Raw genomic sequence first — 16,839 nt, forward strand, 5'->3', positions numbered from 1 at the left:
TGTCCATATTTGATGTTTGTATAAGAGCTATATTGTATATTACATCCTGTATATATTTCTAAGTGGCTTTCAGTGCTTAATTTGCTTTTCAGAGGCAAATCTCTTCCTGTATTCCAGTAATACTTTTCAATCCAAAACATTAGGAAAAAGATTCTTAGCAACTTACTTTCTCCAGAATGACTGGTAATATCATACATGATTTCTAGGTTAACAGTAAAGCTTCACTCATCTGGAGTTATCAAGTAAATTAGTTCTTTATAACAACAAGAAATTTGGGGACAAAGTCTTTCTAAAGTATAATGTACAGTTACCTGTTTTCTTAAACTGATTAGACTCCTTTCGATAGTATAAAGAAATCATTTTGCATATTAGTAGTAATATAGCATGCTTCTGTTATAGCTATTTGTTTCTACCCTAAACTACTTCACACTCTTGTGCTATTAAAATTCTTTTGATTCTGTCTAGTTTTTCTGTCCTGTCCCTTTCTGCTTATAAAAGCTATTTTTGCATGCAATTGTGGTTCTTTAGTCTTTCTAATGGTACTAGAGACAAACGACAAATTGTGAAATAAAAAGTTTAAAAAAGACCAGAAGGAATCCTTGAGTGGTTCTTCTGTGTGCAGACAGACATATGTCTTACCTGTTAGTGCATGGAATTCAAAGTATTTCTAAAGACCTTTGAGAGGCCTCCCTGCTCCCCGCTTTTTGAAAAGCTTTATTTACTTTTTTTGGAAGCTGAATTTGCCAGATAGATGAGATGTTCCTATTTTTATATATTTATTTAGAACAACTAATTTAATACCTTTATTAATAGGTGAGGCTGTCTTCAAAGGAACCAAATCAAAAAGATGATGGAGTTTTTAAGGCTCCTGCGCCACCATCCAAAGTGATAAAAACTGTGACAATACCTACTCAGCCCTACCAAGATATAGTTACTGCACTGAAATGCAGACGAGAAGACAAAGAAGTAAGCAGCCATATACAGTGTTTACTGCATGTTGATAGATTTTTGTATGTAACATTTAGCCTTTTAATATCTTCAACAAGTATCAGTATACTGATACTCAGTTTTGAACCACAAACTTCTTTTGTCCTACCATCATTGTTCTAAAAATATTTTTGTTGCCATCTAAGGAACTATTTTATGCACTTATGTAAAAGTACAGTGAGCCCATTGTTTTAAATATGCTAGTTCCTAGTTAAAAAGGGGTGAACTTTTTTTTTCTTGGCAGTTATATACTGTTGTTCAGCACGTGAAGCACTTCAATGATGTCGTAGAATTTGGTGAAAATCAAGAGTTCACTGATGACATTGAGTACTTGTTAAGTGGCTTAAAGAGCACTCAGCCTCTAAACACACGTTGCCTTAGGTAAGATCTTATTTGTATATTTTATAATTATGTGCATGCCATATTAAATTTTTTCAACTAGATGTTGTCCAAAAAGCCAAACATTTTTTATTTTGTTATGATGGGGAGTATATATAGCCAGTGATATGTTAAAATGCTATCCATTTCTTTAGAAAGAATTTGATTCTACATGATAGAGGGAAAGCTGGGTGGTGAGAGCCTTTTTTAGCATAGCATAGGCTTCAGTTTTCAAGTGCTTAAAAAAAAAAAAAAAAGCATTATGCTAAAGCATCTTTTTGTCCTGTATGGTGGCTCATACCTATAATCCCAGCATTTTGGGAAGCCAAGTTGGGAGGATCGTGTGTGTCCAAGAGTTTGAGACCACCTTGGGCAACATAGTGAGACCCCATGTCTACAAAAAATAAAAAATTAACGAGTCATGGTGGCATATGCCTGTAGTTCTAGCTACTTGGGAGGCTCAGGTGACAGGGTGGTTTGAGCCTGTGATCATGCCATTGCACTCCAGCCTGGGTGATAGAGTGAGGTGAGGCCCTGTCTCCAAAAAAAGAAAGAAAAAAATAGCAGAAAGAAATAAAGTAAATAACTTTTTAAAAAGATATTTTAAGTTCTTTTTACCTCTGATGTTTAAGTAATAAATTAGATTTATTTAAGCATATTGTGATCTGAGTGCTTACATTTGCACCCAAATGCTCAAAATAAAAAGATGATCTTTTGTATTTCCTAATGGATTGATTGAATACTATAATTTTGATTGAATTTTTCAGTCATTTGTAGTATATCCAGTCAAATATAATTATAATTTTTATCAGAAGTATTATGAAAGGCAGTTCAGATTTTAAGCTTTTAATGGTAGTAGTAATGTAAGGAATACACTGAAGACAGTTACGTTATTTTTTTAAAATACAGTATACCTAATCATGCACTAGGCATCAGTATGTTTTTAATAGTGTGTTTTGCCTATGGTTTTTATATTGTGATCATGTATGGGCAGTGCTTTGACCCTTTTACCCCCTTCCTATTTGCTGGTTTTGGTATTACACAAACTAAAAACTAATGTACTAGCTGTTTCCAGTCCCCCTAACCTACTCTATTTTCTTGTAGTGTTATTAGCTTGGCTACTAAATGTGCCATGCCCAGTTTTCGAATGCACCTGAGAGCACATGGGATGGTAGCAATGGTCTTTAAAACCTTGGATGATTCCCAGCACCATCAGGTATTTTTAAGTTTCCGAGATTGAGAAGCCTTATATTGAAAACTACTAGTCTATTTGGCTATCAAAAAATATCTTCACTGAATAGTCTATAAATATATCCTAATTACAGATTGAGTTCATTTTATTTGCTAAATTTGTAGTGCTTATGGCCAGAAGTTTTTGCTTAATACTTATTTTCTCATGAAAACATTTTTTCTTAATTTGTCATTTTATATTGTTAAAATTGTATTTTGTTATCTTAGCTAACGTAGTATATTGATACTGAATTCTGTAAGCATGATTTTCTCTATAATCAGAAAGCACTGAGAAGAATCTTTTAATATTATTTGATACTAATGAATGGAAAAAAACTGGTTCGAAAATGCAGCCCTAATTTTTTAGAAACGTTTTTGTCCAGTGTTGAATCTGGAACATGGCCTCATTGTGATAAGGAATAAATTCTTCATTTTCCTTGCCTTTGATGCTTTTGCTTAATAATAAACATAATAACAAAAGTTATTAGGTTTAACATTTTCCAAAATTAGAAGAGAGTAACCATCATTGCTAATTATTATCATTAGTAGTATTTTGAGATGGCCTTACTGTATTTTTGTTAAAGAAATTATGTTCTAAATACAGGTTAGGCGATAAATAATTTAATACTGCATCTTCTGGGCTGGGTGCAGTGGCTCATGCCTGTAATCCCAGCACTTTGGGAGGCCAGAGTGGGCGAATCACCTCAGGTTAGGAGTTTGAGATCAGCCTGGCCAACATGGCAAAACCCCAACTCTACTAAAAATACAAAAAATTAGCTGGGTATGGTGGCGGGCACCTGTAATCCCAGCTACTTGGGAGGTTGAGGCAGGATAATTGCTTGAACCTGGGAGGTGGAGGTTGCAGTGAGCCGAGATTGCACCACTACACTCTAGTCTGGGCGACAGAGCGAGACTCCTTCTCAAAAAAAACCCCAAAAACCTGCATCTTAGGAAACCTAAAGTAATGCACTTAACCCTGAGTGAGCATAACTCCTTTACTCAGTTGTAGCAGATACAAAATAATAATGGAGAAAAAGTGAGCACTAAGAAGTTAGTTCGTTAGCTAGGCACGGTGACTCACACCTATAATCTCAGCACTTTGGGAGGCTGAGGCAGGTGGATCACTTGAGGTCAGGAGCTTGAGACCAGCCTGGCCAACATGATGAAACACTGACTCTACTAAAAATATAAAAATTAGCCAGGTGTGGTGGCATGCACCTGTAGTCCCAGCTGCTCGGGAGGCTGAGGCAGGAGAATCGCTTGAACCTGGGACACAGAGGTTGCAGTGATCCAAGGTCGTACCACTGCACTCCAGCCTGGGAGACAGAGCAAAATTCTGTCTTAAAAGAAGTTAGTTTGTCGCTAGGCAAGGTGGTGTGCATTTATAAGTCCCAGCTACTCTGGAGACTTAAGGTGGGAGGATCTCTTGAGCCCAGGAGTTCAGATCCATTTTGGGAAACCTAGTGAAACCTCATCTCTTAAAAACAAACAAAAAATAGAATTTGCTTTATTATGCAGTTAACAGTGAACTTAGACATTATAGTGTGTGATTTTAAGGGCAGTGGATCCCCAATGGCCTTTACTATGGCATCCTAATTTCCAAAAATAATTTGCTATATAAACATTTAATCAGACACCTGGTCTGATGCTTCTCTACTTCTGGGGGCTCAAAGTTTAAATCTTTAGATAGTTGCATTTTCTGTATATTGAAATAAGTGTAAGTACAGAATATCTCAAGTGTTGGGATATCCCAAATGTAAGACCTTTTTTTTGTATTCACATTTATCTAGAATATTTCACCTTCAGTATTTTTAGATTGTGTTAGTAGAGTGTCCTGGCCAGGTGCGGTGGCTCACACCTATAATCCTAGCACTTTGGGAAGCTGAGATGGGCAGATTGCCTGAGCTCAGGAGTTTGAGACCAGCCTGGGCAACATGTGAAACCCCATCTCTATTAAAAATGCAAAAAGTTACCCGGGCGTGATGGTGCGTGCCTGTAATCCCAGCTACTCAGGAGGCCGAGGCACAAGAACTGCTGGAACCCAGGAGGTGGAGGTTACAGTGAGCCGAGATCGTGCCACTGCACTCCAGCCTGGGTGACAGAGCGAGACTCCCTCTCAAAAAAAAAAAAAAAAAAAAGTAGAGTGTGCTGACTTAACTACCTGATCTGAGTGATTTTGAGACAGTTTATTAATGATTTAAAAAATTATTTGGTTCAACCAGAGTTGATTGGTTTATTTTATTTTTTTAAGTGATCCTCCCAACTCACCCTCTCAAGTAACTGGGACTACAGGCTCCTGCCACTATGCCAGGCTAGTTTTTGTATTTTATTTTGTTTTGTTTTATTTTATTTTTTATTTTTTTATTTTATTTTATTCATTTTGAGATAGAGTCTCACTCTGTCACCCAGGCAGGAGTGCAGTGACACCATCTCAGCTCACTGCAGCCTCCGCCTCCTGGGTTCAAGTGATTGTGCTGCCTCAGCCTCCCGAGTAGCTGGGATGACAGACGAGCGTCACCATGCCCAGCTAATTTTTTTGTATTTTCAGTAGAGACGGGGTTTCATCATGTTGGCCAGGCTGGTCTTGAACTCCCGACCTTAGGTGATCTGCCTGCCCCAGCCTCCCAAAGTGCTGGGATTAACAGACGTGAGCCACTGCGCCCAGCCTAATTTTTGTATTTTTAATAGAGACGAGGTTTCACCATGTTACCAGGTTGATCTCGATCACCTTACCTCAGGTGATCTGCCCGCCTCAGCCTCCCAAAGTGCTGGGATTACAAGTGTGAGCCATCACGCCTAGCAATTGGTTTATTTTAAAGAAATCCAAATACGTGTATTTCAGCATCCTGGGTTTATATACAGATGCAAACACAGCTGTGTTTTCCAAGGGAAAAAATGTGTTAAGGGTTTGATATAGATTTAAAATTATTATTTAAATTATTGATTTTAAACTGAAATATGACTACTATGTCATAAAGAATAGGCTGGGCGTGGTGGGTTACGCCTTTAATCTTAGCACTTTGAGAGGCCAAAGTGGGTGTATCACTTGACCTCACGTGTTCAGAACCAGCCTCGGCAACATGGTGAAACCCCATCTACAAAAAAATAGAAAAAAATCAGCTGGGCATGGTGGCGTCTGCCGATTGTCCAAGGTACTTGGGAGGCTGAAGTGGGGAGGATTGCTTGAGTCCAGACAGACAAGGCTTCAGTGAGCTGATGTGGTGCCACTGCAGTCTAGTCTGGATGACAAAGTGAAACCTTGTCTCAAAAAGAAAAAAAATGAGGTATGTCATAATAGAATTTATATTTATATATATATATATATATATGCACACTCACACACACATATCTGTAAAAATGTTCTATAAACTCTTCGTTTAGCACAGAATAGCCAAATAAATATTTAACTCAGCTTATATTCTTCTAGCTATCAGGCATTCATATATGGATGATCCATTGAAAGGAAAATTTTAAGCAACAGCGTTTAATTTTTTAAACATGTTTCTTCAGAATATTTTTAGAGTGGGGCTGGGTGCGGTGGCTCACACCTGTAATCCCAACACTTCGGGAGGCCGAGCTGGGCGGATCACGAGGTCAGGAGATCAAGACCATCCTGGCTATCACAGTGAAACCCCATCTCTACTAAAAAAAAATTCAAAAAATAAGCTGGGCGTGGTGGTGCATACCTGTAGTCCCAGCTACTCAGGAGGCTGAGGCAAGAGAATAACGTGAACTCGGAAGGTGGAGGCTGCAGTGAGCTGAGATTGCACCACTGCACTCCAACCTGGGCAACAGAGTGAGACGCCATCTCAAAAAAAAAGAATATTTTTAGAGGGACCACTGAATAAAACATTTCTGAAGTTTCCAACATGGTTAGTAATATGTTTTAAGTGTTCTAACTTGTAAACAAAAGTCATTAACCATCTTATTTCCTGAGATGTCAGGAGTTGCTTACATGAACTTTTTTTTCTCCTTTTTTTGGCCTGTTGAAGAATCTGTCCCTGTGTACAGCTGCCCTCATGTATATACTGAGTAGAGATCGTTTGAACATGGACCTTGATAGAGCTAGCTTAGATCTAATGATTCGACTTTTGGAACTGGAACAAGATGCTTCGTCAGCCAAGCTACTGAATGAAAAAGATATGAACAAAATTAAAGAAAAAATCCGAAGGCTTTGTGAAACTGTACACAACAAGCATCTTGATCTAGAAAATATAACGGTGGGTTCCTTCTTCCTTCCTTCTAAGATGAGAATTACTTTCATAAAGTCTTTGGTTAGTTACAGCAGCTGTGTGACTGTGGGCAAATTATTTTAACTCTAACCTTGGTTTACAGTTTGGCAAATTTCTTAGGTTTAGATCTGAGCATAATTTCCTTCCTTGCCTGAACTTCCTAAACTAGTTTATCTGTATTTAGGCTTTTTGCCCAGTAAATAGTTGCATTTTCTGTTGCATTTTTTCTAATCCTTTTCTCTTTATTTTTTAAGGAAAAAATGGGCCGGGCACAGTGGCTCATGCCTGTAATAACCAGCATTTTGAGAGGCTGAAGCAGGTGGATTGCTTGAACCTGGGAGTTTGGGTCCAGCTTGGGTGACATGGGGAAACCCCAGCTCTACAGAAAATACAAAAAAGTTAGCCAGATATGGTGGTGTGCACCTGTAGTCCCAGCTACTCAGGAGGCTTAGGTTGGGGGAATATCCTGAGCCAAGGGAGTTTTAAGGTACAGCGAGCCGAGGTTGTGCCCCTGCACCTCCAGCCTGGGTGGCAGAGTGAGATCGTCTCAAAAAAAAAGGGTAGAAACTACATTTAGGCTATTAGGAATTTGAATTCTTTTTCTCCATGGATTTCAGGAATAAAAGTTTCAGAGGATTTACATCTGCCATTTTCTTTTTTAATTTTTATTTTATAATAATAGTAATAATTATTATTTTTTGAGACAGGGTCTTGCTCTGTTTCCCAGGCTGGAGGGCAGTGGTGCAGTCATAGCTCATTGCAGCCTCAAACCCCTAGGCTAAAGTGATCCTCCCACCTCAGCGCCCCAAGTAGCTGGGACTACAGGTGTATACCACCATATCTGGCTAACTTTTGTATTTTTAGTAGAGGTGGGGTTTTTGCCATGTTGCCCAGGCTGGTTTTGAACTCGTGGGCTCAAGCGATCTCCCCTCAGCCTCTCAAAGTGTTGGGATTACAGGCGTGAGCCACCACCCCTGCCATAACTGCCATTTTCAATTGGCAAGCATCTATTTATTCCAGAGTACCTCAGGATGTCTAACTGCTTCATGGGACTTGAAGAACCCTGAAGACACGACAAGGAAGATTCCTAGGCACCTCGCCTCCCCTGAGGTGGTATTCCTTATAATTTAGTCATGGCCAGTAGCTGCTGTTAATGCTCATCACGATGCCCCATGTGTGAGATGGCTATTCCATTTTTGCTTTAGTTCAGTTCTGCTTTCTTCTGACTTTTTACTTGTACAATCAATAATGTTTCAATGGTTTCTAGGCCAGTAGAAGATAATTGGCCTGTGATTTTGAAAACAAACAAACAAAAAGAATATTTATTATAAAGTAACCTGGTTTTCAGACATTTCCAACATCAAAACTATATAAACATTGGTTATTGTCTACTGGTTCACAATGGACAAGTCTATGCAAACGTACCCCCAAAGTCCAAGGAAGCTGAGAGGCCGAAGAGTGACAAATCCAGTGTTTTAGAAAGAAACATTTAATAGGACTTACGAACAAAAGCCGTATCTGTATCTCGGGATCCCCATGCCATTACACCCCACATCCAGGATTTGTATGCTATATGGAAAGCGTAATTCAGAATGGATGTGTAGGGCTGTTGAAGTACACCAGGGTTATTTGACGTAAGGGCAGGATATACAGTAAGTACCTGATTTTACATAAGGAACAATGGGTAAACTGGAAATTTTAGAGGCTTTCCTGAACAGATGTTAATTAATCAGAAGCCAGGCTGGGCGGTGTGGCTCATGCCTATAATCCCAGCATTTTGGGAGTCCGAGGCAGGCGGCTCACCTGAGACCAGGAGTTCAAGACCAATCTGGCCAGTATGGTGAAATCCGGTCTCTACTAAAAATACAAAAATTAGCTGTGCATGGTGGTGGGTGCCTGTATTCCCAGCTACTTGGGAGTCTGAGGCACAAGAATTTCTTGAACCTGGAACCTAAGAGGCAAGGTGGAGGTTTCAGTGAGCTGAGATTGGCGCCACTGCACTCCATCCTGGGCAACAGAGCAAGACTGTGTCTCCAAAAAAAAAAAAAAAAAAAAAAAAGGCCAGTGTCTCCACACTTACTTAATTGAAGACTGCAGCATTTGCCACAAAAATTTGTAGGATGCTTTGTGCTAGCCAGATGTGACTTAAGGCTCTTGCTCTATTCTCTATTTTAATTAAGGTAGAGGTGGTAATACATTCTGGTTACAGTGGAGGATGGGAGAGCAATTTAACTTTAAACAGCAAGGTACAAAACTGACATGTATTCAGTACTTTTCACTTTATAAGATTGTGGAGAGAGGTGGTGTGCTCAGATGGCAAATCATGAAGTCTTGCCCCTGTCGCCCAGGCCAGAGTGCAGTGGTGTGATCTCGTCTCACTGCAGCCTCTGCCTCCTGGGTTCAAGCGATTCTTGTGCGTCAGCCTCTTGAATAGCTGGGATTACAGGCGTGTGCCATCACACCCAGCTAATTTTCTTGTATTTTTAGTAGAGACGGGGTTTTGCTATGTTGGCCAAGCTGGTCTGAAACTCCTGATCTCGGGTGACCTGCCCTCCTCGGCCTTCCTGGGATTACAAACATGAGCCACTGCACCTGTCCAAAATATCTGTAATTTTTATTTACTTCTATATTTTTACAGTGTCTACTAATTTTTTCATGCTATAAAAGAATAAATTTGAGCCTATAATTTTTATTTGCCTGCATAGTTGGATGAATGTGCCTTTAGTTTTTTGTCTGTATTCGACATTTAGATTCATTTCAGGTATGCTGTTAAATAACATGATAAACTTGATAATTGGATTTGTCTTATATTTTGTTGAATTTATTAGGATGATAAATACCAGAATAGAAACTTTCCTACACTGTATTAAATAGTTTACTCATATGATTAAGCCAGAGCACAGTTGTCAATTTTAGGATTCCTCTTTTTCCCCACTAATGTTAGCTATTCTTGAATATTTTTGTTTTAAATTGTACAGTAGATTTACTATGTTGTTTTGTACAATGAATATCCTCTACACATTAGTTTTGTTACTAGTTGCTTACTTTCTTGAATATATTGGTATTGCTGATTTGCCATGAAAAGATAATTTAAAATAGTAATATAGTCATGCTTTGCGTCATGACAGATATGTTCTAAAAATGCATTGTTAGGTGATTTTGTTGTTGTGTGAACATCAAAGTGTACTTACACAGACCTAGAAGTTATAACCTACCACACATCTCGACTGTATGGTAAAACCTGTTGCTTTTAGGGTGCAAACCTGTATAGCATGTTACTATATTGAACACTGAAGGCAGTTGGAACACAATGGTGGTAAAATTTGTGCATCTAAACATAAAAAAGATACAGTAAAAATATGATATAAAAGATTTTAAAAGATACACCTATATGGACACTTACCATGAGTAGAGCTTGCAGGACTGGAAGTTGCTCTGTGTAAGTCAGTGAGTGATGAGTGAATGCGAAGGCCGAGGACATTATCGCACACTACTACAGACTTGATAAACACCATACACTCTGGCTCCCTTAAGTTTAACTCTTGACTCTTTTATAATAACACTTAGCTTAAAACACAAATTGTATAGATCTACAAAAATATTCTGTGAGCTTTTATCTGCTTTTAAAATTATTTTTTAACTTTTAAAACTTTTTTTGTTAAAAATGAAGACGACACACACACTTTAACCTAGGTCCACACAGGGTCAAGATTATCAATATGATTGTCTTCCACCTCCATATCTTGTCCCATTGGAAGGTTTTAGGGGCAGTAAAACTTGCATGGAGGTGTCATCTCCTGTGATAACAATGCCTTGACCTGGAATACCTTCTGAAGGACCTGCCTGGGGGCTCCCCTGCACTGCCTTGAAACTCTCTGGCTTTGTCAACCTGGCTGGAGTGCAGTAGCGCCATCTCAGCTCACTGCAACCTCCGCCTCCTGGGTTCAAGTGACCCTTGTGCCTCAGCTTCCCAAAGTGCTAGGATTACAGGTGTGAGCCACCTCGTGGCCTGTTGCTCTTATTTTCTGATTAGTGATATGACTGTGCTTTAACTCTGAAGACTATTCCAGTTTTCAAATAAAATGCTTGAATAGTAGGCTGTTTTTACATGCTAGCTTATAGTATACTGAATATAGCCTAAAATATCAAAGAATCGTTTTTATGCCAATAGAAACAAAACCAAAACTTACTAAAAAGACTCGAGTTTTAATTATTAATATCACATTACCATCACCTTTCTTCTAAACAAAGAATGCCTCATTAGGCTTCAGCTTTGCCAGTATGACTCATGAATTAACACACCCGAACCAATCTAAATTACTCTTTGAGGGACAGAATGAAAAATGGGCACAATTGAATCTTTTTTTTGTGGTATTGGATTCTAGTTCTATATTTGTCACCTTGGAGAACTTTTTTTTTTTTTTGAGACGGAGTCTCACTTTGTCGGCCAGGCTGGAGTATAGTGGCACAAATCTTGGCTCGCTGCAACCTTGGCCTCCCGGGTTCAAGCAATTCTTCCTGCTTCAGCCTCCCGAGTAGCTGGGATTACAGGCGCCCACCACCACGCCCAGCCAATTTTTGTATTTTTAGTAGAGATGGGGTTTTACCATGTTGGCCAGGCTGGTCTTGAACTCCTGACCTCAGGTGATCAGCCTGCCTCGGTCTCCCAAAGTGCTGGGATTACAGGCTTGAGCCACCACACCTGGCCGAGAACAACTTTTTTTAAAAGAAGTAGATTAAAATATTCTAGATCTCTTCTAAATGTGCAATCCTAAGGTTTTCACTGGTAATATCTGTTATTTGCATTTCTAAATATCTAATTATTTTGCAGTTTTCAAATAGACCTGATAATGTAAACCATCATCTTTCGAAAGGGAGAAATTTAGGGAGAAAAATCAGATCTTGTCAGTCTTTGCTAGTTAAAGAGCGTTTCTTTTGTTATGCTGAAGTTCCTTTATTACAGCAGGAACCAAATTGCTGTTTGTTGGGAAGTGGCTGTCTGCTTTAAAAAGAAAAACAACAGCCAAAGTGAAATAAAGAGCAATAAAAACTTTACTCAGATTGTGAATGTGGCTCTTAGCTTTTGTACTAGAAGGTGGTGGTCCTAAAGCATTATTTGTATACAGTTTTGTTATCATGGCCACATGATGAATATCTGAGCTGCTAAGCCTGCAGTATGCCCTTTACAACTAGTCAGTCTGCAACACTAAAATGAACAAAAGATTTGTATGCAGAATAGACAAAATACACCGAATAATAAGAAAAGACAATCAGTCTTGAAGGAAAATATGGAAAGAATAATGAACAGGAGTCTCATATTAGAAACATAATATGTGAAAAACTGTTCAAGGTTATTGTAGTTGTAAAAATACAAACAAAAGCAATATGTTACCATTTTGTGTCCTCAGACAAAAATGTTAAGTGATAACTTGTGCTTTTGAAGATTCAGGGCAACTGACTTTGCTCCTGAGAGCGCTACTTGTTAAATCCATTGCAGTAAATTAATCCAATATTGATTTACAGTTAAAAAATACATGTACCCTTTGACTTAGCAGTTCCACACTTCTATGCTGTAGAAATAAGAGTACCTATATATATGTATAATATTAAACTGATAGATGATAGACTAATAGCACATTTTCCCTATGAAAAGCTGGTTAAACTTTGTTCAATGTAGACTATTCTGATAAAATTGAAAATTAGTTCAATTTTATGTATAAAAGTAGTATTAAAAAACTACATGTAGCATGCAGTAAAGTTTTGTAAAGAAACAATTTCTAGACTTATTGCTGAAAGTTAATATTCATTAATGATGCTTCTGGTTTTTAGACTGGGCATTTAGCTATGGAGACATTACTGTCCCTTACTTCTAAACGAGCAGGAGACTGGTTTAAAGAAGAACTCCGGCTTTTGGGTGGTCTGGATCATATTGTAGATAAAGGTATGATATTCACATTTATAATGTTTTTATATATTATTTAAAGCCTGAAGAAAACACTCCATTGACATACTTCAAAAAATAATTGTATCCGTTTGGAAATGTCTGTTTTTTTTTTAGTAGCATCCTGCAAATTTCTAACATTTAAAGAAGCGACCAGCTGGGCGCGGTGGCTCACGCCTGTAATCCCAGCACTTTGGGAGGCCGAGGCGGGCGGATCACCTGAGGTCAGGATTTTGAAACCAGCCTGACCCACATGGAGAAACCCCGTCTCTACTAAAAATACAAAACTAGCCAGGCGTGGTGCTGCATGCTTGTAATCCCAGCTACTTGGGAGGCTGAGGCAGGACAATTGCTTGAACATGGGAGGTGGAGGTTGCAGTGAGCTGAGATTGTGCCATTGCACTCCAGCCTGGGCAACAAGAGTGAAACTCTGTCTCCAAAAAAAAAAAAAAAAAAGGCCATTAACATTTTGATATTGGGGGATTATGGAAACAAAATAATTACAGAGTATGATATATTTCAAAATCTCACAGTATGAAACCTAGAATAAAAAATGTTCAGAGAGGTTCCAGCATGTTCATAGCGTGTGTACAGATGGCTTCTAATGTTAGCTAAAAGTATTCTGTTGGTAAGTATTGATGGTAAATACTAACTTACGTTTGTTTCTTTTCACCTAGTAAAAGAATGTGTGGATCATTTAAGTAGAGATGAGGATGAAGAGAAACTGGTAGCCTCACTATGGGGAGCAGAGAGATGTTTACGAGTTTTAGAAAGTGTAAGTATGGATGATTTGGCAAAAATTATTCAATCTTAATTGTGATTGTGTGTGTGAGAGAGACTGCCAAATATTTTATATACCCCTGGGGGTTCACTTCTGTTAATCCAGATAGAAATAGCAGTACTTTTTTTGAGCAACCAGTTAATAAACAAGCTAAATGAGTAGTTTTATATTTTAGGAGTACCTGTATTGTTGCTGCAAATGAAATGTTATGCTTGTTTGTTTATATATGCCAATCTTTTTTTAAGATTTTATTATTTTTATTATTTTTGAGCCAGAGTCTCGCTCTGTCACCCAGGCTACAATGCAGTGGCCTTGTCTCAGCTCACTGCAACCTCTGCCTCTAGGGTTCAAGCAATTTTCATGCCTCAGCCTCTTGAGTACTGGGATTATAGGCGTGTGCCATCATGCCCTTCCAATTTTTGTATTTTTAGTAGAGTCAGGGTTTCCCCATGTTGGCCAGGCTGGTCTCAAACTCCTAGCCTCAAGTGGTCTGCCGGCTTTGGCCTCCCAAAGTGTTGGGATTACAGGCATTACACCTTGCTGGGCCCCTCCAAGCCCAGCTTTTTTTTTCCTTAATGTGAATTTCCTTAATGTGAATTTCTACTTGACTACATTGTAGATAACAATAGTGAAATGCAATCAAGTTTTATTTTAAAATTATTATTAGCATTTTGTTTATTTGACTTTTATTTGAGTCAGATTGTTTATAGGCGTGACTTGTCATAATATTTGACTTTGGAGAATGATACTGTTGAACTGCAGTAAGTATATTTTGTTCTTTGACTCTTATGAAGGACTTAACCCACTTCCGTGTAGATTAGAATTTATACTGCCAGCTAATTTCAGCATGCATAGGTTTGTTCACCAGGTTATTTTAAAAACATCTGTGGGGAAAATAGGCCAGGCACGGTGGCTCACACCTGTAATCCCAGCACTTTGGGAGTCCGAGGTGGGCCGATCACAAGGTCAGGATATCGAGACCATCCTGGCTAACACGGTGAAACCCCATCTCCACTAAAAATACAAAAAATTAGCTGGGTGTGGTGGCAGGTGCCTGTAGTCCAATCTATTCGGGAGGCTGAGGCAGGAGAATGTTATGAACCCAGGAGGTGGAGCTTGCAGTGAGCTGAGATTGTGCCACTGCACTCCAGCCTGGGTGACAGAGTGAGACTCCGTCTCAAAAAAAAAAAACAAAAAACAAAAACTGTGGGGAAAATAGTGTGGTATAAATTAAAAGCTCTGGCCAGATTAAATTGTAATCGCTCCATATGTCTTCTAGAGTGCTTTGGGTACAGTAGATAACAGATATTTCTTTGTAAAAATGTATTCTAAATGAATCTACTTATGAACTTTACGTTATTTGTAAGTTGGGGACTGCTCTATTCTGACATTCAGTGTGTTTGGCAATTTGTTACAGTGAATATATAGTGTAGAATATGTTAATTATGAATGAATAATTATAACAGTGATGTCTTAATTTTTTCGTAAAATATTAGCTTTCTTATTTTACATCTGGAACCTGTGGGTTGTGAAATTATTTCCTTAGGTAACAAGAACTGTTTCTTCCTCATTTTTATATCTTTTACGCCCCAGGCAGAATGTGGTGTTGTGAATGAATGAAAGTTTTGGATTGTCACAATTATCTCATATTCTTCCCTTTTAGGTAACTGTGCATAATCCCGAAAATCAAAGCTACTTGATAGCATATAAAGATTCCCAACTTATTGTTTCATCAGCTAAGTAAGTTTTTTGTTTATTAGTTAACAGTTAACATTGTTACTTATTTTGAACATTTGGATTGATCATAAATGAAAGAAATTTGGATTAGCTTCCTCCATGAAGTACTCTGTTGAGTTCTATGAATCAGTTCACATTGTGTAACGAAAGTTTGAAGAGTACAGATTTTGGACGCAAAATGAAGATGTGGATTCCAATTTGATAATTTCAGCTGTATCACTTTTGTAATATACAAACCAAACCCTTTACAAGGGGGGATAATAATTGTGTCTAACCCACCTAGGATTTTTATTACAATTGAATGAGTTAATTTGTATGTTTGTAAGAAATATATACTTAGTAGACATTTTAAAATATGTGTATATTAAAAATACATATAAAAACATTTTTAAAATTTAAATGACTTTAAAAGTATCTTTTGTATCTTATTTGTGATACATATTAATGAGTTACATTAGTTAATATGCAAAGCCTAGAACAATACTTGGCATATAGTAAATACTAAGCATTTTTCCTCATTCTGGTTTTACATGGAGTTTTCTAGCCCTCTTCTTCTGCACTTTATTTAGACTTGTTTTTTCATATCTGTATGTAGCTTCTTCCATTCCACATTTCTTTCTTCCCACATTTCATCACAATTAGGCTAATGCTGTCACCTCTGCGCAGGTAAAATTCCCAAGTATGTCTCCAGTCCTGGTTTTATCTTATTACAGCAGCCTCTTCCTGATATCTCTGTCCTAGTTCTTGATATCTGCCCTAGTTCTCTGGCTTTTAGCCTATCCAGAACAATACTACTTGGAGTTAACTTTCTCCAAATCGCTACTTTGAAAAAATAGTTTTAATTTCTCAAATCTCTGATTCCTTACTGTCTTTAGATATATGTACGACTTTCTTATTGAAGTCAGCCTTATCAAAGGCCCATTGCAGTCTTACTCTAGTTTATCTGTTTTTTAACCTCTTATTTTGGAGGAATTCAAATATAAATAGTGTAATAAACTGTAATGTACACATTATCAATCATGACCAGTCTGGTTTCCATCTATAACCCCATCCATTCCCTCAGCTGTATTATTTGAAACAAATCCAGGTATTATTTCATCCATAAATACTTAAGTACATAAGGTCTGAAAGAAAAGGACTCTTTTAAAAAATATAACCTCAATGCCATTTTCATACCACACATTATTAGTTGCCTACTATTTTATGTTTAGGCAATATTCTAATTTTCAATAGTCTCAAATTTTTAGTCTCAATAGATTTTCTTAATCTGTAGGTTTTTAAAATCTCCCTTTTTGTCTTGGATTTGTACATTTTGTATCTTTCATTTGTATATTTTATTTATCTTTATTTTATTTATTTTTTTTTCTGAGCCCCAGCTGGAGTACAGTGGCATGATCTTGGCTCACTGCAACCCCCGCCTCCCAGGTTCATGCGATTCTCCTGCCTCAGCCGGAATATGAGTAGCTGGGACAACAGGTGTGCGCCACCACACCCGGCTAATTTTTGTATTTTTAGCAGAGACGGGGTTTCACCATGTTGACCAGGCTGGTCTC

The 16,839-nt window shown here is 38.0% G+C and overlaps 1 protein-coding gene across 3 annotated transcripts in view; it reads left to right on the forward strand.

Moving 5' to 3' along the window:
• Positions 1–16,839, forward strand: part of WAPL (WAPL cohesin release factor) — an 85,736-nt gene that overhangs the window by 49,237 nt on the left and 19,660 nt on the right. For 2 of the 3 annotated variants that reach the window (XM_050803812.1, XM_050803813.1), the window contains exons 6-12: positions 814–966; positions 1,232–1,368; positions 2,470–2,581; positions 6,588–6,815; positions 12,657–12,768; positions 13,446–13,543; positions 15,213–15,289. In XM_050803812.1, coding sequence (XP_050659769.1) covers positions 814–966; positions 1,232–1,368; positions 2,470–2,581; positions 6,588–6,815; positions 12,657–12,768; positions 13,446–13,543; positions 15,213–15,289 — 917 coding nt within the window. The remainder of the gene's footprint in view (positions 1–813; positions 967–1,231; positions 1,369–2,469; positions 2,582–6,587; positions 6,816–12,656; positions 12,769–13,445; positions 13,544–15,212; positions 15,290–16,839) is intronic. The other variant, XM_050803814.1, reaches the window with a different exon arrangement.

The sequence above is a fragment of the Macaca thibetana genome, chromosome 9 (genome assembly GCF_024542745.1).
Source record: "Macaca thibetana thibetana isolate TM-01 chromosome 9, ASM2454274v1, whole genome shotgun sequence".
Classification (NCBI taxonomy): domain Eukaryota; kingdom Metazoa; phylum Chordata; class Mammalia; order Primates; family Cercopithecidae; genus Macaca; species Macaca thibetana.